This window comes from Mesocricetus auratus, unplaced genomic scaffold (genome assembly GCF_017639785.1).
Source record: "Mesocricetus auratus isolate SY011 unplaced genomic scaffold, BCM_Maur_2.0 Super-Scaffold_100051, whole genome shotgun sequence".
Taxonomy (NCBI): Eukaryota; Metazoa; Chordata; class Mammalia; order Rodentia; family Cricetidae; genus Mesocricetus; species Mesocricetus auratus.
In genome coordinates, this window is record NW_024429228.1 from 1,489,200 (window position 1) to 1,510,044 (window position 20,845).

Below are 20,845 nucleotides of genomic sequence, written 5' to 3' on the forward strand. Positions count from 1 at the left end.
AGGAAATTGATAATTTATTGCTGACATTTGCCATGCCAGGAGAGTTAGCTCTATTCTTTGTGGGATTTTAGAGGAGACTGCTAAGAAGTAATATCTATGTTCTGGAGACTTTTACTCTGAAGTTAGGTTAAGAATCCAGTGTGGCCCAGATGATAAAGTGAGGAGTGCCTAGAACTCTTCTAAACTGGAACTTTTCTAACTCCAGGACTGATGCCTTTATTTTTGGTGGAACCTCTATCAGTCAAGGGTAGAGCTAATTTTAGAAACTAGTTTAGTGAGAAATTTTTCTGTTAGTGGGTAGAGATCTAGATGAAGTCACACAAAGTAAAATTAAAATACATGCTTTATTTATATCCACTGAGCAATCATTTTTTGATTTGTAGTATATGAGTGTCTAAATAATTTAGGAGATGATGTTCAGTCAGAAACAACTAAGCATTTTAAACAACTTCGACAGTATAGGAATCAAAATGATGAAGGGAATATCTGAAAAGGGTTTCTGAGTGTTAAAACAATATCTGCAAATGTTCAAGGTAATTAACAAAAGCTAAGTAGAAAGGAACTTATTGGGGACTTATTGACATACACCCGTGTGAAATGCTTAGTCCATCCCTAGCTTTTGACACCTCCGCCTATAGCAGGATTGAAGCTGGTCATGATCTGGATGCATTTGGCTGTTTGAAGCCACACATTAGATGACTGCATTGGCTGTGGGCAGAGTATTCTGGGGGTATTGAGGGATTTTTTCCGGTTCCCTTAGGAGAACTAGCGAGACTGTTGCTGTCTTAGCTCATTGAGAATGAGACAAGTGTCTTCAGTCATGCACGGGTTACACAGATGCTTTTGTCTTGTCCTCCCTTCCTGCTGTGGTGGAGATAGGAAGTGTCACCACTGTCCGTCACAGAGGACTTTCCATGGTCTCCCAAGAAGCTTGGCTCCTTTTCAACCCTTTCTTCCTCTTGCTAAGTTACATTCCTTCACACACTCTACTGTGTGCTATAAAATTATCATTTTGATTCCAATTTGAATCTTTAAAATTTCCTTTAAATTATGCTACTCCAAAGTGAACCCAAAATTCTAATAAGGTTTTATTTGGATTCAGTTGTAGAATAACTGAAAGCAATCAAATCTTTTTAAAACTAAGTCAAGGGTGGATTCTCCATATATTTCAAATAATGAATAATTTATTCACGGTTAACATCTCCAGGTAGGGTGATGCTGCATTGAAAATAACTCATCTTTCCATATTTCTCCTGAAAACAAGGCTTTATTCATCCAGCCTACCAAGACTTCATGATTACATTTCTGTCCTCTACAGCTAGAATGAGTTGAACTTGTCGCATTTATTAATAATCTCATATGCTATAGATTTGATCATGTAGACCATTATCCCTATCTCTCTTTTTCCTGAAATAATATTTGTAATGTCTGTGTTCATGTGTGTGTCTTGTTTTCTGACTCTGAAATGTTTATTATGCCTTAGACAGTTACCCCAGGGAGATTATGTAAAAAAGCCTGGAGATGGCGACTCTTTTTATAGCGACATTCCTCCCGGAGTCAGCACAAACTCAGCATCTAGTTCTAAGAAGAGGTCTGCTTTTCTGTCGCATTTTCAGATTTCCACCTGTTCCATCACACATTATTCCATTAGTCAGAACATTTCATTATTTTGCAGCAGGTTTGGTTACTTCTTCCTTCTTTCTTGAATGTTAAAATAGTATCCCTTGTTCTTTGATTACTCCACTTCAAAATGCCATATGCTCAGAACCACTTTGTATATAAATCAGGCTACAAAATTGAAACAAAATGCAAGAACTTTAAATCTGTGTAGAAACCCCAGGGTTTTCCCTGTCATGTTATACATGGCTTAAAAAACAAAGCATAGTAGTTGAAAATATTTTTACATGGTGAGCTTTATGTCATGCTTGGTAGTCAAAGAAAAAGGGTACTGTCATGCTTCAATAAAGGCAATTAAGATAAATTAGTAATATAATTGCTGCATTGAATGGTTTTTAATTTTGTATATTTCAAAGCTAAGCTTGCTGTGAAAAAAAGATTGCATCTCTGTGAATCATATATTTTACTATGATGTTTTTCAGGAATGATTATTTGTAGACTTTATAACTTTCATCTTAGTTGATAAATTAAGTATAGGGCTACAATATTATTTATGTCTCAGACTCTAATGATATATTCTTGTTCTAGCATCTTAAGATGTATGACATCTTTTAAAAGTCAGTTTGCTTAATAACCAGTTGACAATAAATGACCCAAAGAACTAAATAGGGTGTTTTACAGGGTGGGGCCTACCTTAAAGGGAACTAAAGTATTCTTGTCAAAAAATCTTTCAAGTTTCCACTGAGGTGTAAAGGATGGGGAAAAGTTTCAGCTGATCCACTCATAACTCTGGGCACTCTTGTTACTTGTAGACTGAAAGAGCTAGTTTATTGCGAGGGAACATGGTCTCTTGTGGTAGTCCAGGTCGAGTGGATGATCTATCTGTAATCTGCAGGTACCCAATCCTTATAGGCACTGAATGTGAATCCAGAAGTCACTGGGAACTGTCTTAAGCATGTTTCCTTAGATAACTGAACTCAAAGCAAAAGTCATGCTAGTTTTGATCCTGGGAGTACATGCTGTAGCATACACTGTATAGAGTATAAAATTACTCTTCTCATTTATTATTGATCCTGGGAGTACATGCTGTAGCATACACTGTATAGAGTATAAAATTACTCTTCTCATTTATTATTGATCCTGGGAGTACATGCTGTAGCATACACTGTATAGAGTATAAAATTACTCTTCTCATTTACTATTGAGTGTGGGAGTACATGCTACAGCATATACTTCATAGAGTATAAAATTACTCTTCTCGTTTATTATTGAGGACTCATTGGCTAAGGGAGGATGCCTGAGGACCTACTAGCATTCTTTGATATGAATGTTTGCTTGGTCAAATATAGAATTTTAAATTAGATTACAGTAAAAAGTGGAGAAATTGGTGGATGCCAGGAGCATTCATTGGCCTTTTATACAAAATACAAATGGCTCCGTCATCAGAGAATGATGTTGAAAAAGTTCCAACATAGAAAAGCAGTGTGTATGATTTCTGCCAAGTTCTGTTTGCTTTTAGCTAGAAGAGTCCTTCTGAATCAATATTATTCGTAATTAATCAGAGTGATTCAGAGGAGAGTGGCTTGGGTATAGCGCTGTTTCTACAGCTACTTATAAGGAGCTTTGAAATGCACAGGGCCAATTCCCAGATCTTGGAAAATAGTACAATACATAGGCTCTGATCAGTCAAAAGCATATCAAATTATTAGGCTCCAGACTAGGCTTGTTACATTTTTTTCATTGTGAAATTTCATAAAAGAATTCATTTTATGATATAAGGTAGGTGTTTTCATCTTGATCCTTATAGCAAATTCATTTAGTAATAGTAGGATACAGTAGCAGCAGGGCTCAATGGTACATGGGCTTTGTGAGAGATATCTCCATGATAAAGATCTGATTCAGTTCAGTCACTGGACAGTTAATTGACATGCATTATATCCATGGAGGGCATGTTTGTGTAGAAAAATGCCAACTCCCAGATAATAATTTTATTAATATAAATGTGTGTATTACTTTCATAAAGTTAACCAGGTGCAGTTGGGCAAATTTTATGTAATCTCTTAAAAGTCCATGTTCTCATAATATTTAAATGGAAGTCATTGCTTTACAATTAAGAAACATCTATGGTGGGACCCCATTATAGCCCTGCTGCTGGGGTTATGTGACTGTAATACTTGCTGAATTTGCTATGTGGTTGCTGTGCTCTGGGGAATGTAAATTGGCTTGCATTATATCCTGCTACTTTTCCGTTTATGACTATTGTAATGGGGTTCCATTGTATTTGACTTTTCTTAAATTGAATGTTGTGTAATTCTGCCTTCTTCATGAAGACTTTCATGTTTTCCTCATTCTTTCATTTCAGATTTTTTTATTGATTTGTTTTATTTAATGTGCAGTAATGCTTACAAATTTTGCTTAGTGATTCCAAAACATTTATCCAATTATATTTTTTGAACAATATGTAAATACTTCTATTTTCAGGTCAAATGGACTCTCTCATTCCTGGAGTGAAAGAATTCCAGACACAAAACATATTTCAGACATCTGTGAAAATGGGAGACCGCGAAGTAACTCCTGGCAAGGTAGTAGACAGGGTTCAAAACCCAAGACCTGTGTTCTGAGTCCCTGCAAAGATGTTTTCCTTCCCGTAAGCCTCCCCACTCTTCTCCCAACAAACAGGGTTAGAATGAGAAACCAGCTGCTTGTTTTTGTTGTTCTTTGATGTTTCCTTGATGGGAAATGGTGGCTTTAGCAGCTAAGCAGGGAGGAAACATTGGAAGATCATGTAACGCCCCAGAGGCCCACATTTGGAGGCAATGCCAGTTACAAATTACATCCATTGCAAATACCATGTAATTATACATAAAACCATTACTTAACCTATATGAAAACTCAGCTGTAAATGTTCTTTTTCAGGTAACCTTGGAGGCAACAAAAAGAAAATCAGAGGCAAAAGATTTAGACCTCGATCTAATTCAACTGAGTAAGTTGTACATTTAATGGGAAAGGCATTTGAAGCTCCCATGCGATTAGTGACGACTGTTTATTAAGCGGATAGTCAGAGAACTACCTACCGTGCCTCTGGACTTGATTTTTGTTTTCTTTAAATTCTCTTTGCCCTATAAGAATTAACCTTGGCTTTTCTCTTTTACATAGGCATCTCCGCAACTGTGCCCATACCAATATTCACTGATAGTGGGGGTCTCACCCTTGCCTCGGGCTTTTTCCTCCAGTCACCTGCCATTCTGGTGTTTTGGTTTCTTTTGAAGGGACTTGTGATAGCTTTCTTTTCTTCTCATCACTGGGGGGTCCAACCATTTCAAGGGGTCACCCTTCCTCTCCCCTGGAAGCACTAAGATAATCCTGGCAGTGTTAGAGCCAGCCAGTACTCAGTCTGAAGTCATTGCTCTGAGGTCTCCATGGCTGCTATCTAAGCATTCTCTCAGACTTATGGAAAGAGCTTTTCTTTTAAGTTTCCCTCCTGAGGACGTTTAAGAGGCCATTTACCTAGACTTGCTCTCTGTCCGAATCAGTCACTAATGCAACCTCAGCTGTTTTAAACAGCAGCCACATGTTTCAGTGGGGTTGAAAGTTAAATTTAAAGTCGTTTATAATGAAGTAAGCATCATGCATTGTTTTGGGTGGTGTTTCTTTCTTCACTTAAGAAAGTACAAGCAGAGCATTGTCTCTACAAGCCTTTACCCCTTCATAGGATAAAGCACACCCTCAGTGTTCTTTCCAGCTGACCTTGCCCCCGGGAGGAATTAGAGTTACCCTTGCTGTTGCCAAGGTTCCTGAAGCTTCCTGCTCATGTCTCACCCTAGGATGGTAGTTCTCAGGGTCTCTGTATTACTTACAAAAGTCTGAGTAGCAGGCGTTTGCTAACTGCTTGTTAGAAACTTACCTTAGCTTCTCCATCATATACCCTGCCTTTTTCAGTCTAGGAATAATAACATTGCCCTGAAATTTGGACCTCCCTCCTGAATGGTATTGTCTTGTAAGTGACTTATCAACATTTGTTAGAGGATACTTTTACCTTAGAAATAATAGCAATTTCAAGTGATACCATTGCATGGTCCAGAATGGCATCATAGACCTCCATCATGAATAACTAATCTACTAGAGTTTATCTTCTGCATCCCAAGTGCTTGGGTGCTCTAGGGCTCACTGCAGATAAACTCTCCCTGGAATGTTATTTGGTTTGTTTTGCATGAGGCCACCTGGTAAGAGGGCTCCTCAGCTTATCCTGGTTGCTCATAAGGTTACGGCTACAATCGTGAAATGTTCTTTGAAACTTCCTTTGTGGGCTGGTTAGTGCTATAACTATTTCTATGTCCAGACTTTGACAGCTCCTAAGGAGAAAAACCAGTTCAGCAGTATATTAAAGCAATGGGGTCAAGACCCAGAGAACATTTGATATTCACCAATATTCATATATTTTCTAGGGTAATCATTTTTTAAAAATGTATAAAATTCCACTTGTATAACATGATAAAAATTTATTATGGATAACCTTTAAGAACTATTGCCTGTGATATAATTAAGTTCTAATATTTAATGTGACAGCATAACAGAGGTTTCTCAGTAAAAAAGAAAGGTTCCCTCACATTTTTCAGAATTTTCTGAATTTGGCTAACATGACTCATGTTAATTGAAACCAAGTTTGTGAAGCTGACCATGCATGCTCAGAAACTTTCTTATAAGGGAACTGTCTATACATACAAATATACACATTTATATACTTCTGAAAAATATGAATTTGTGGTACACAGCATATCAAAAGTTATGTTAGCAACTTTTTATACTTTCTCTACATAAGTCATACCATTTGGTCATGATATAATACTACCATTTGCGTGACTGTACTAGGAGCAGAATGGCCACAGGAAAGATATCCTTTTTTTTTTTCATATTAAGAACTATTTCAGGGTTCATGTTAATGAATTGTATCATTCCCTTTAGTACCACGTCATCCAAAAGGATGATGAAACACTTGGGCCTGGATTAAAACACGCAATGCATGCTCTGTAAACTAAAAAACAAAACAAAACACTAACTGTCCTTGTTGGTTATGTTGTTTTCCCACTCAAAAGAGGTTTCGTCTTCCTTGTTGTTGTTCACGCTATAAAACTTTTTTTTGGCTTAGACTTTGTATTATATATTGTGTTTTTACAGGAGGGAGCCCCAAGCTCCTGAGCCTGGGCACTCCCTCGCCCAGACAATCCTATCCCAAGGCATAAGCCCAGGGGGCTCTGACAGCCCCCAGACAGGGAGTCTGGATCACAGGTCAGTCTCCACTTGCCCATTCATTCTGGGCTGCCACTTAAGCTCCCTCAAAGTCCCTTCCTTGGCTGAGAGCAGGGTCCTTTGATCTTTGACTGAGCCCCCATCTGCTCAGTGGTGCTCCTGACTCGTCAGAACCCGCTGGTGTACCTCTCTGGCTTTCCATCCTGGAGAACACAAAGAGGCTCTCCTATCCTGCCCAATGCATTTTTAATTTATTATTTTTTGCATGTTGCACTATAACAAGTCACGCTAAGTCAAGCCACATAGGCACAGGTTTGCTGTAGTCTGACAAAGACGCATCGTTCTAGCCACCATGCCAGGTCCCCAGAGCTCTCCAGGACAGATGTGGCCAAGGTTCATCATGTCCAAGTCAAGCTGTGTGTTTGGAACTTTTGTGGGTCAGCCATAGTACCTGTCCTTTGACTTTCGGGGATTGTCAGTGAAAGGAACAAAGGTCTCCCCCAGGGAGTGGCTTCCTGCCTGTGGGACACTGAGTTTGCTGTGTGGCACTGTTTGACCTGACAATGGCTGCATGGGCTTTCCCTATGGCTATCCTGAGACCATTCACTTCATCAGCGGCTGCACTTGCTTTTGTACTTTTTCTTTCTGTTCCAAGGCCCAGTGGAAATGTTCACGCAGATTTTAATTGGCTATCTCTGTGAATAGTGCAAGTTGCCAATGGCTGTGGCTAAAGGCAAAACTAATGTGAGTTCTTCCCGAATCGGGAGAGGTGGCTTAGCGAAAAATGGTCTTAGAAGCATACAAATCAACTGAACCTTCTTTCAGGGTGGAATCATAGTTTTTGCCTTCTTAGTGGCTCAAAATGAGGGAAAGAGCTGTGGAGAAATAATCTGATTTTAAATATAACTGAAACTATGGTAGTTTTGATTTAAATATATTTATATATAACTCAAACACTAAATATGGAGGAAAGAAACAAATCTTAACTTAAAAATTCATATGCTATACAATTTCACCAGATTTGTTTCCAAGTAAATCTTAAAGAACCCAGATCTTTATTGACTACAGTACCAGGGAGATACTTTTTAGTGGAGGAAGCCCAGTTAAACCTCCAGATTCCTCCAATGCTGAGACTGTTAAATTAACGTTCGTTTATAAGAGCAGATCTTAAGGAGGTGTGTTTTTGCTTAGCTCCAAAATACAAATCAAAGAAACTCCGTGGAAAGCAACAACTATAACCTCGTTTTGCTACCTTTGAGATTTACAGGGTCATCCTGGTGGTGCTGCGACCAGTTCCATCAGGGAGAGGCTAGCGTTATTCTCTGGCAGCTGTTCTTTCGGAAAGCAACTTCTGAGGGCTGTTTCCCAAAGCAATCACGAGCACTTTAGTCTGGAGTGCATAGAGGAGGATGGAGCTGTGGGGCTTCCATTAAATGATTAAATCACTGAACCTAGCCTCAAGATCCTGGAGGCCTACATGAGCTGTAGTGAATGTGTTTGGGGACTCCAGGATTCTGCTCCTTACAGAAGCCAGCTAGAGAGCATCCCTTCTTAGACTCTGCCACAGAGAGTAAAACAGTGGTTGTGTAGAAAGCGAGAGCTTGGCGCCTTTAAAATTGTCTTGAGGTTGTATGCGCCTAAATACAAGATTGGAATTGCAGCCATCCTGGACATTTTCAAAAAGCACCAATATTATTTGAAAACCAAGGAGCCAATTGAGACGTGGCTTGGGGTAAAAAAAAAAAAAGGTGCTTTTGAGGTGGGTTAATGAGACTTCTGATAAAAAGAGTTTCTGGCTGACGGGGGAGGGGAAGCCACTGGAAGAGGCTTTCCTAGAAATGTAGTACGTTATAGAATGCCTTGTGCCTCGTAGCTGAGATTACTTTCATGCCATTATTGTGTAGACTGCCTCACAGTCGCCCAATCTCCATCCCAGTTTATTTGCCATAGTCACTTGCCTTTGGAGGGTGAAAACATCGCGGCTAAGCTTGTGCTGTGTATTTTGAGATTTTTCTATCTTGTTCTGCTTTCTTTGTTCCTTCCATTGCTCTCTGCAGGTATTTAAACCCATGGTTCAAAAGAGACTATAATGTAGCTAAGTGGGTAGAAGATGTGAATAGGAACACTGAAGGACCATACTTTAGGTATTTTATAAGTTAATTTTGTCTTCCTTTCACACTCTCCCAGCACATACATGTATTTAGTGTGACTGGCTCTCTCTCTTGTATCTCCTAATACAAGTTCCTGTAGGTGGAAAGGGGCCTCGTTCATTTGCTGCCTTTTGGTGTATTTGGCTTCCTGAGCAAGTCGAGTTCCTTTCTGAATGTTTCAAATGAAGCCATTTGAAAGGGTTGCCATGTAATGCATGTCCCTATCACCTTTTTGAGCTTTTTAGTAGCTTTCTCTTCATTTTATGCTATGTAGTGTTCTGTGGGCATGAGACATACCTTCCACTAATAAAGATGCACTATTAACCTCAACGATTTAGTTTCCGTAATCTACAAGTTCCATAACATATTTTTCCTAAGAGTGCATAGTGCATAGAAAAACTCAAAGAAAAACATACAAAGAGACTGAACTGGAATTGTATTTCAAGCAGAAACAATGATTTGACAGAACTGGAAAACAGCTGAGATATTATTGCTTATACGGTAGCATGTGGTGAGCTTGGCTTTCTTTGTCCCATCAAGCTATTTGCTAGCATTGGGGCTGTGCTGAGACGATTAGCCTAGAGATTCTCAACCAAGTAGTCCAGGGCTTTCGTGTCTCAAAAGCAGGAAGCAGATAGAACACACTCGATTGACAATGAGCGCCTCCTACAGTCGAAATGCTACCCATTTCCCTGAAGCTTATATGACACATCAGAGAACATTCCCTGGGCCTCTTTATAATGTAAATGATTACCTAGAGGTAGATGTCCACTTTATATCTAACTACTGTGCAGAAACAAATGCAAAGAGGAAATGGAGATTGGCCACTGCCTCTTCGGAGCACAGCTGGAGTTTTCGTGCTCCTTATTGTCGTCATAACTGGGGTCATCACTGGACGGATATGAAAATAGGCTATGCATATTTAACTCTCAGCACCCATATAAGGTGGGCTTTCTCTTCCAGTGTGCCATTTAGTTTAGTTACATATAGTTTGAGAAAATGATTAGACCTACCTGCATTTTACTTTGATCCATACCTTTTGCATATACCCCAAGGGAAGCATAGTTCCTGCCTGCTCACGAAAGTATACCCTGTTTTATAGCCCATTGCCCTCTCCCTTCCTGCCCTCTGCTTGCCCAACACTTCCCCACACTGAACCTCATGTACACACACACTCACGTTCAAACATCCCACCTTCACCTGTAGCTCCCAAGATGGCCAACATCAAGAAGACAGGTAAGATGGTTTTGATGTTATTTGGAGTCTTGGCTCACCTGCGGTCCTTTTCTTTCTTTCTTTTGTTCTTTCTCTTTATCAGGCTTTGGGGCAGATTGCAGTTTGTAGCATCCAGAGAACCAAAACAGGATGAGTTTGGTTCTATGTAGGTTAGGCCTTTTATTTCTAAATCGACAGCATTTATACGGGAGTAATTTATGAAACAGTACCCCGGAAGAGTCTGTGTACCTCCCCTGGGTGAGCTGAGAAGCTTTAAGTCAGTCCCCAGTCTGCCCAGAAGCTGCATGACTGAGCACCATTTGGATGGGGAAATGCTTCAGCACCCCTGCTTGCACGAGCCAAGCTATGAGGGAAATTCGAGAGGGTTCATTTATTTCATCTTCTAAGCAGAGATGCTGGTACCTATAGCACAGACTCATGTTAGCTTTTCATTATGAAAGACCTGCATTTTCATTGAAATGGCAAAGTTCGTGGACAGCTGTGATTTATTTCACTGTCCTTTTTGCCTAATAAGGGTTGAGCTGGGTAAGACTTGGAGATCAACTCTGCATGTGAGTAGCAGTGGGGAGTAATTAAGATAAGCCCCAGTTCTGAGCAGCATGCTTGTGACACAACAGAACACTCTGTCTACACTCCATCCCGACTCACCCTCACATAGACCTAAGTGCGCCCACACCCAGGCCTGGGCTTCACCGACCCTGTACTTGACCTCTCTTGACAACACCCTCAGACGGGACACGGGTCACCTTCTTAATCACCCATGTGGGGCTGGATTTGTTCTTACCAACATGGAGTGGAGACTTAAGTGATTGCAGCAAACTGGTTTGCCCATGAAAACGCCCTGAACTGCAAGGGCAGACAGTAAAACCTATAGGTGTTCCTCAGCCATGCTCTCGTATGACAGTGCTTGCCCTAACTGTGCTCCCGATGTATTCAGGCCACTGGAAAAGTGCAGGTGAAATCAGAGAAAAAACACTGGATCACCACCCCAGATCCTGGGAGCATTGCCTTTCAAGTTCCCAGGAGGCGCCCATGCTCACGAGTGCTACCCAATGGATCCCTTGCTTCATCAGCATTATTTCTAAGTCCATTTCCATGATCTGTGGAAACCACATTGACTCTGCAAGGGAATTATTGAAACTAAGGTGTCAAATGCCTACTATGCATCTGTTTCTCGCATCCCAAGAGGTAGGCATTCTTGGCTCCTTTCTGTGGATGGAGGAAACTGGGATACAAAGGGTTACCCAAAGTAGCCCATCTCATATGTCAGAAGCAGAGCTGGAGCTCAGCTGCTCACTGACTCCCAAGCCTGTTGCCGCTCTCATTTCTCTGCGGCTGCTATAAGGCTGTAGACGCAGTTTGGAGGCTTAGCACTGACTGAGGACACTTCAGTCCTTCTGGAATAGATTATTATAAACTTAGCATGAGCATAAGGAAGGAAGGAGTGGCTCTGTACCCCCTCCTTGGTTTGCAGCCCCAGAAGTCGGATACAGCCCCAAGGTGCACCACAGTCCGGTGGCAGATATGCACACCTTCGCTACATAATCCTATGGTGCCCCCGCTGTAGTTATGCTTTTTTAAGTGCCATGAGGGTAAATGACTAATATTTATCCAGAAATTCACTTTGCTCTCTCAGCAAATGAGCTTAGCTGACACTTGGTTAAGTGAAAGCCAGGTTAGAATTAAAGGCTTTCCTTCAGCAGATGTGATAGCTTGTCAGCTTATTTTCCCTAAGCTAGCTTACCTTGTCCTTTCCTTTCGCTGTGATCTCTGCTCTGGTGTTTTCCACCCACCCACCAGAATCTGTTTCCCGTCTTTCACCGCTGAAAATGCCCTGCTTTGTTTCTCTTCTTCCCTTCAGAATCCAAATTCTAAATTACCTAAAGTTCCACTGTGAGAAGTCATGCGGAGCCATTTCTGTGGGTTCTGAAGAACATATCCAGTTTTGTTTTGTTTTAAGTCACTATTGTTTGTGCCCGTGCAAAGATATTCAGAGCGAGGCTGGGTGCTCTGCCGCCTCTCACTGGATTGGTTTAGAATGTACAGTGTTGGTCATTGGAGCCCGTGGCCAAATTAAGGCTGATGTGGCTATGACATTATAAACTAACAGCTCATGTGATGAACACACACACATACACATACACACACACAAACACACACACACACACACACATACACACACACACCTGCTGCAGTAAACTAAAATGAGGACTTGGTTTCCATGACCGTAGAGCAAATAAGATTTGTTTGCATATCTGACTATCTTTCCTAAACTTGGATTCCCATAAATCTCATAATGATTTGGCTAAAAAACTGAATCTACAAGCAAGTTTTAAACTCATTTGATACATATTGAGTCTGTTTCGTAATAACCATGGTCCTATTTATTTTAATTTACTAAATTATAAATCCACATATCAGGAGCTCTGTTGGTAGCACACTTTCTGTGCTGTAAGAGTTCCTTCCCCAGAACCCCATTTAAAAAAAAACGAGGAGTGGTGCCCTGTGTTTGTAATCTCAGTACTGGGCAGACAGGGACAGGCCAGTCCCTGGGGTTTAATGGCCAGGCAACCTAACTTAACCCTAGGCCGGTGAGACACAGCCTCAAAGGATAAGGTAGATTGTGCCTGAGGAACAACACTAGAGGCTGGCCTCTGTGCACGTGTATTTGTATGCACATGCATAGCTTCACAGACACAGACAGGCAGATACACACACACACACACACGTAGCAGTGTGCTGCTCTAGTAGAACTGAAGAGAAATTGAAGTACTATTATTCATAGTGACTTCCACCTTCCCAGTATGGAGAGTGTCAGTGTAAGAGAAGCTTCGTAGCTTCCTGACTGCCTTCCAGCAGTTCCTGGTAAGGAACCGTCCTGAGTAATTTTCAAAAGCAGAAGGAGCATTAGGAGTTGGGGTTTAAAAGTGAATGGCACCGCTCCTGATTCTTGAAGTCAATCAAGAATGTCTACCTGGACCTCAGAGTATATAGGGAAAAGTATTTCCAAATGTTAGATTGAACTCAGCATCTTAAGAATGAGAATTGTTTTGAAAGCCATGGGAGCCTTGCCTTGCCCAGTGTTTGGTGACCGCAGTGCCAGGCTGATCCAGTCACAGCAGAGGAAGCCTTGAGTTGCATGTAGTGGTATAACCAGTTCAGTGGTTTCCCTTTGGGACTCTCACAGATAAGCTAGGTGCAAACAAGTCTTTCCCAGCATGCTCAGCACAGTCACAAGTACTACAGTTGCAATAGGTGCATCAAACCACAGCAGAGTAAGACTGCTGCCTTCCCAGATCATGCTGATTTAGGGATGAAGTAGACCGTTTTTTTGTATGTCCTCATCAGACTTTGTTTGGCTGGAACTCTGCACTCCTTACTGCTTGCATGTTTACTAATTTGTTATTAAAACCCATGTATTTTCCTTTGTTCTTCACAACTAACACACAGGCCTCTGAATGCATGAGTCGTGTGTAGAGTATGACTTTAGCAACCAATGAATATATCTGTGGTTATGTTTTAAGATCTTACTTGAGATTATTGAACTTAGAGAAGCATTTTAGGTAGTAAAATAAACTAGAATGTTAATATGCTGTTTACTTAATTTGCTGTTATGAGCTCTTAGAGGATTTCCCCCTTTTCCATGTTTATGTTCTTGTTGTGAATGAAATTTCATCATTAGCTCTGTAGTTTAAGAGGATGGTTCTGTGTAGTACCAGTTAGACATTCCATCACTGCTGTGGACTTAGGAAGCTAAAATCACAGCTTTCCGGGTTCAGAACGACAGTTGTCTCCCCGATAGTTAAAGCTTTGCCATAGACACTTAGTCAAAGTGGCTGTCAGGGGGCTTGCTCTGAATCTGCTTTGTAGGTATTTGAAAAGTGATTCCAGGCATGACATGATATTTATTCCTTATATTCTCGACATCTCAGGACCCTGTCTCCTGCCAAGTCTCCCTCTTCATCAACTGGGTCTATTGCCTCCAGCAGAAAATACCCGTACCCGATGCCTCCACTCCCTGATGAGGAGAAGACGGTGAACCGACAAAGTGCCAGGGTACACAGCGATTCCCACATGCTTTATACGTGATCATTACTGCTATCTCTGAGCTTACTTTTCGTCTGTAGTAAGAATTTTGTTGGAGACAGAATTTTGTTGTGTAGCCCAAACCGAATTCTCATCTCAGCATCCTGAACGCTGGAATCACAGGCATGTGCCACTGTGACTGGTTTTGGATATATATCTTCTCTGAGACAGGGTTTCCCAGTGTAGCCTTGGCTGTCCTGGAACTCACTAAGTAGACCAGACTGGCCTCAGACTCAGAGATCTGCCTGCCTCTGCCTCCCGAGTGCTGGGATCAAAGGCGTGTGCCACCAATGCCCGGCTTTATTTGAAATTTTAAGTAACAATTGTTTGAACTGTTGATACTGGATCTGGGAGATGGCTTAGTGAGCAAAGAAGTTGCTGCGGTGGCATGCAGACCTGAGTTCAAGGCCCGTGCCTGTAGAGCCAGCACTGGAGGCCGGAGATAGGGGAATTCTGGGAGTTCACTGGCCAGTGAGATGGGGAGCACCAGGGGGAGATTCCCAAAATCCTCGTCTGTCCTCCTCTGGCACACGCACGTTCACATTCACGTGCCCACCACACGCACAAAGAAGAAATGTTAACAGCAGGGTTAGGAGAGAGCTAAACATTTGTGTATTTTCTTTCATCCATTTATTAGACTAGAGCGTGTGTGGTAGCTACTTATGTATGGGTAGAAATCCTTTCTCTTAGTGCAGAAAGTCTGCTTTCACAGTGTGTGATTTTTTTTTTCTTTCCTGTGTTTGCAGCTATGGGAAACATCCATTTAAGAACAACTGTTTACATGTGTCACATCGAAACTGTTTACTTCAACTTTTATAGAAACTCAGCCACCCAGAATCACTGCGAATCTATCTGTTCTTCACACGATTTGAAGGCGCTCTGAGATGCCAGAGGAGAGGAAGTCATGGGTCACGCCTGGATGCCGTTTTCTTTTTGTCATTGGCTTAAAGTTTAACCAAACAGTAAAAAGAGCCACTGGAGTTCTACAACACGGAACCATTTATGGTCTGGTATTGGTATGTTAATGGATAATCCGCATGACAGACATATGTAGAATATCAATAAAATTAACTCACATGACCCAAATGTAGCAGGTTTTCCTGAGAGAGAGAAGTGGATTCAGAACTGGGCATTCTGAAACATATCCTCATTGCAAACAGTAATGCCATATGCATGAAGCTTCTGTGTATTGTTTTCCGTATACAAGGAAACAACATCCCATAATAGAAACTAGCATGCAGGGCTGAGGCATATAGGATTGTTCTGCAGGTTGCAGGACTGCACAGCTTCGAGAGGCCAATACCCATATGCTAACTTTAAACATGTATTTTTATTTTTTTTACTTTTCATATTTATATTAGTGTACGAGGACAACTGTACATATGTAAACCTTTTTAAATGTAAAAAAGTAACTGTTACATATAAGTGTATTTTGCCAAATGCCTAGAAACAGTCAGTCACAGTTCTATCATTGTCCTTCATTCTGCGGTCTTCAGAGCGTAAGTGGATGATGTTGTAAATACAGTGGTCAGTGCTGTAAGAGTGTCTCTCTGTAACTGGCATTCCCACGTGATTTCCCTTTAGCGTGTGTACAGTGTGGAGGAGGCTTTATTGAGTAAGAGACAAAATGCTCAGACAAACGTCTGGCCTCTGCGTCTTGTTGAAGGTGGACTCTCCGTGTGTGGTAGCCGTGCGGCATCAGGACACGCCGGAGCTGACAGGCTCTCTGGGACTCTGCCGGCCTGTCTAGTCCACAGCTAAGACACATGGTGCCTGCCACAGTAGCCGTTCTCACTCGGTACCCAGAGGCCATGAAATGCCCTCCCCTCCTTGCTGAGGTTGGTCAGATGCACCAAAGACACAGACCGCCGAGTGGGCAGCTCCCATCTGGCCAGTACCTGAGCCCTTTCTGGCCTAAAGTTTGGGCTCCTTAACAAAAAATCCTTTCAGCCATTCTTACCTGTGAAAGGAATGACCTGTTTTCCCAACTTCAATGCATTTATCATTACGGGGATATAAGTCCCAGCAGGTCGTTGTACATGACTTTGAACAAGATGGTGTCTAGAAGACTCAACAGGGCATTAAAGATCAATAAAGTCTAAGGCTACATAGATGCAGTAACTGCAAAGGCAACCATTCGCCTGCAGGGGAAAGAGCCAGGGGTTTTGAGCCCTATACATTTTTTTTTTTTTTTTTTTTGGTTTTACGAGACAGGGTTTCTCTGTTTTGGAGGCTGTCGGTCCAGCCTGGCCTCGAACTCACAGAGATCCACCTGCCTCTGCCTCCTGAGTGCTGGGATTAAAGGCGTGCGCCACCAACGCCCGGCTTCGAGCCCTATACATTTTGATCCACTGAAAAAAATGTTCTTTAAAATGAAAAATTAATAGCAGTTCTAATGCAATTTTATCACTCAGAAAGAAAGCCACTCTACTGAGATCTGAAATTGATAGGGTCAATCATATGATCTACTGTGGAATATACTCCTGCCCCTCCTCTTTCCTTACTGTTTTATGTGAGGAATGGAGTCATCAGACAAGACATCAGAAATATACTCTTTATTTTATTCTTCCACAAGTGTCCAGGGACAGTTCGTTTCGTCTCTGTGTAGAATTGTCTTAAATGCCCAAACTGAAGGGCCGGACTGGAAGGCAGTGAGTGGTATACTCAGTTTCTGTCTTCTGTAATGGTTCACTCTTCTGAAACCCTTTGAAGATATTGGAAAATCCATTTAATTAGAAAATTACACCATGAAAACAGTTTATCACGACCGGAAAGGACAGAGTTTGCTGATAGCTCAATAAAACAGTCTTAGACAAAGGCATGGATGAGTGGAGCAATGTCTCCAACATAGCTTAAGGCAAGGACAGACAGGCAGGCAGGTGACCGATAAAAAGATGTAGCAAATGAAGTGTCTTTTGAACAAGGGCACTTCAAATGTGCACTGAATGTTTTCTGGTACTGAGTATTTAAAAGGCTAGTATAATATAAGGTTTATTTTGACTACAAGAAAAGAGTTTATAGCTTTGACTGAAAGGTGCCTCATGTAAATATGCTTTGTAGTTAGATAGAGTTAGTTACGTAAGCTCTGGTTTGGAAGAATTCACAAGTGGCTAGCTGGTGAACTGATTATCTGTCTTCCTACCTGTCTTTCCTCATCAATTATTTTTTTCCTGAAGTTATCATTGAAAATTACAGTCATTGACATGTGCCTTTTGGGAGAGATAGTTGCTCTCGTTTGCGGACTGATTTTAGAAACACAAGAGCTTTAATGTTCTCCTTCGGTATCTATCACCCATGTCTAAGTATTCTTAGAATTGTTTTTGGAACTAACAGATTTTAGTGTTGGCAGTTAGCTTCAAAGTTGTATCAGTGGACTTACTGGTGTTGGTGTTGTAGATCATTCCATCTAGCTACATATGACTTCATTCGCTGAGGTAGACAGAATAGATTCATGGAATCAAGTACAAAGCACAGTGATTATTTCTTTTTTAAATGTCTATTTGAAGCTCCATAGTGCTTTAAGTCATGCAACTAATATTCATACTTCCAGTCTACTGTGGGATCATTTCTACACAGATAAGCCCAGTAAAGTGTTCACTGGATGCCGTTTCTCTTTCTAATACCCTTGGCATCAGTAAGACTGCAGACAGCCCAAATGCCTGAGATGTTCCATCCATCAGCTCATTTCCATCCCCGTGTAAAGGAATGTTTAAGTCTCTCCACAGTGGGACCGAGGAGGCCTGCAGTAACAGAGAGTCCTTAAGGAGCGGACCTGCCAGACCAACTCTTCCTGGCCACCGTCCTTAGGTGGGAAACCTTCCTCCACAGTCAGCAGGCTAGAAAACGACCCCAGTCACGTGCAGTCTACAGAAAGCGGGAGATGGGTGCTGTTTAGCTGGTGCAGCGCAGCGACTCTCGCGGTGGCCCGATGTGTAGAACAAAAAAGCACACGTCCCAGCCCTCACTTAGATGCTAAGCGAGGAACCGCCCATCTCTAGGTTCCTTAGCAGAAGCGTTGCCTGGGGATGAGATGCCTTCTGAGCAGTGCAACCTGGGCACTTTATTTCATCACCCAGCTCCTTTTTCTTCTTGTGTTTCACAGGCCTTTTAAAATAGCATTTGCACAGGAGGTCAGTCCAATATAGAATTTATGTTATGAAAGATGGATGGTGTGTCTAGAAGAAGCCACGGTGATGATAGCACTGCGTGTTCTCTGCCCGCACAGGGTGTAGGTGGGAGGCTGCTGTGTGTTCCGGATGGATCCACCTGCCATTCTCCTGCTGGTCCCTTGCAGATCCCTGCTTCGTCCTGCCTGCCTGTGGCCCTGTGCCTTCTGTAGCTGTGTAACCCGATGCCCTTCGCGCTGTCCTTCTTTTGTTCTTATGGTTATCTTTGAACTCGGCCAAGTGTGGTGTTTGTACTCTCCTCGGCTTGCGGGGTTTTGGAGCCGAGTTTGTGCCTGTGTTCACTTCACCCTGTCATTTTCTGTTGTTGCATGGAATTTAATCGCCAGTTGGGAAAACTGGCTCAGGCGGCAGCCCATCTGCCTGTGTGAGCGGCATGCTGTTGACATGTCCCTGCTGGTCGCTATCGGCACTTGCTGTGGGTGCTCATGCTCTGTGGGGCAGGTGGAGAGTTTCCCTACCACCCCTACAGGTGCAGAACAAAGTTGCCCACAGACTTGGAAAGCAGAAGGTAGTAATTTCATTCCCGTTTTCAGTCCTCATCATGGAGCATCCAAAGTCAGGAAGCATAAAATCAAAACTTAAAAGACCCGTGTCGGTTGTATTCATGCCCTTGGAATCCCTGGCCTCAGAAAACAGTATCGTTACTCTGGGATCTGATGGCTGCATTTAGAACCTTCCTACTTCCAAACTATCTGTGCAGGACTTTACCTCGTGATTGGCAACCCCTCCCCCCTTGCATGCAGGCTGTTGCTTTCTCTGGCTAAGATGAAAACTGGGAGAAGTACAGGACTGGGACTAGGACAGGTCATCTTTCAGTTTCTTTTAACATGCTGGTCTGATTGTGCACCTTGGAAAGTCACTAAGAAATGGGTCTCAGGGTGTAAATCCCAGGAAGGGAATAAGCAACAGACAGTTTGGGGAGATCCGGGGTGATTTAGTCCCAGCATAGGACCACAGTGCACATCCATGTGAGGCATGCAGAGCTCAAGATGGTCACTGGCCACGCTGGAGGGAAGTACTGGGCGCCGTCAGCAGGCCACGCGCTTCACGGTTTTCTGGAGTTTTATTTTCTATGTATTCCACTGTCCGGTGCTGTTGCATCGTTCACTGACCTGCATCACGCTGGAAGGGCTTCGGAAGTGGTAGGAGTGTTGATCACAGGCAGGCGTGGAATCAAATCCAAACAAAATGTATTTGATTCTGTTTCATTTTACAAAAAGGCATACGGTAAGATGAAACAACCTTATTAGGTTACTATACACATGGCCACCAGTTCTGTTTCTGAACAAAGCTTAGCCTCCCCTAAATGTATGAAGATGCATGTATGCATATTCTGCGTTCAACTTACGGTATTTCAGGACATGATCTGCTCTGATGGTTGAGTTTTAAAATAATGCAAATAGCCCAAATCTTTAAATATAGCGGTGCTACGTTTTATCAGATAACACAACACAGAAAGTGCTGAAATGAATCCAGACCCTTAGGAGGAACACAAGGGTTCCTGTTAAATTACACACTTGTATCACTGCCTGATTTGAAAACCCACTTTTCCTTTCTAATCCAGCACAATACCAAACTGCAGCTCTACAGCAACTCTTTTTAATGGGCACAAATAACCCAACGCCCTTTTTTCTTTTAATGGAAAGCTTTTTTTTTTCTTTAACACTAACTGCAAAGTGCTTAGCAAAAGGTTCCTTCAGGTTACAGAGCATTTTTTTTTTACTTGTTGGAAGACTTGTCCCTCCAAACTAGCATTTCCAAGTGGCCATTTCCAGACATGGCTCATTTTGCCTAACCAAAGCAGTTCATCTTAGTTGGCATTAGGTCTCTGCCAGTGCTTCCCACACTCACAGCCTCAGGGTGAGGCCTGTCTAAGATAACAGAGGCCACCCACTGGGGACATGTTAAGAGAATCAGTATGGTTCACTTGGACTAACCAGGGTCTCGTGTGTGTATACTTAGATTCACGTCACTCAAGCCTCCTCTCTGCTACTCCACACGCACTTCCTGTACTTGTACTATTTTAAAACTCCTGGGTTTTGGCAAATGCCAACAGAAATGTAAATGGTGATTGCCTTCCTAAACAAGCGTGGTTTGTTTTTATGGCCGTTCAAGTTATAAAGTTGTTCTCATATTGTAGGTAAACAAAATCTTGCTGTTTTTAAAGGTCACTGTAACTGGAGATTTAACTTTCTGGCACAATTTTATTAGTGTTCACTTCTGAAGCTAATAAGATATCAGAGTTTTCTATGTTACTCTCATTGTAACATCAATAAAGTGACTTTCAATAAAAGATTTATGTTATTTTGATGAGTAGCTCTT

At 41.9% G+C, this 20,845-nt stretch overlaps 1 protein-coding gene across 21 annotated transcripts in view; it reads left to right on the forward strand.

Annotated features, from left to right (window-relative positions):
* Window positions 1–20,833, forward strand: part of Adam22 (ADAM metallopeptidase domain 22) — a 226,899-nt gene extending 206,066 nt beyond the window's left edge. For 2 of the 21 annotated variants that reach the window (XM_040735858.1, XM_040735860.1), the window contains 7 exons: window positions 4,099–4,199; window positions 4,534–4,600; window positions 6,793–6,903; window positions 8,922–9,008; window positions 10,221–10,250; window positions 14,183–14,306; window positions 15,083–20,833. In XM_040735858.1, coding sequence (XP_040591792.1) covers window positions 4,099–4,199; window positions 4,534–4,600; window positions 6,793–6,903; window positions 8,922–9,008; window positions 10,221–10,250; window positions 14,183–14,306; window positions 15,083–15,103 — 541 coding nt within the window. In that variant the 3' untranslated portion in view covers window positions 15,104–20,833. Of the gene's footprint in view, window positions 1–1,483; window positions 1,679–4,098; window positions 4,200–4,533; window positions 4,605–4,773; window positions 6,763–6,792; window positions 6,904–8,921; window positions 9,009–10,220; window positions 10,251–14,182; window positions 14,307–15,082 lie in introns of those variants that run through there. The other 19 variants (XM_021235182.2, XM_040735861.1, XM_040735864.1 and 16 more) reach the window with 17 other exon arrangements.
* Window positions 20,834–20,845: the final 12 nt, after the last annotated feature.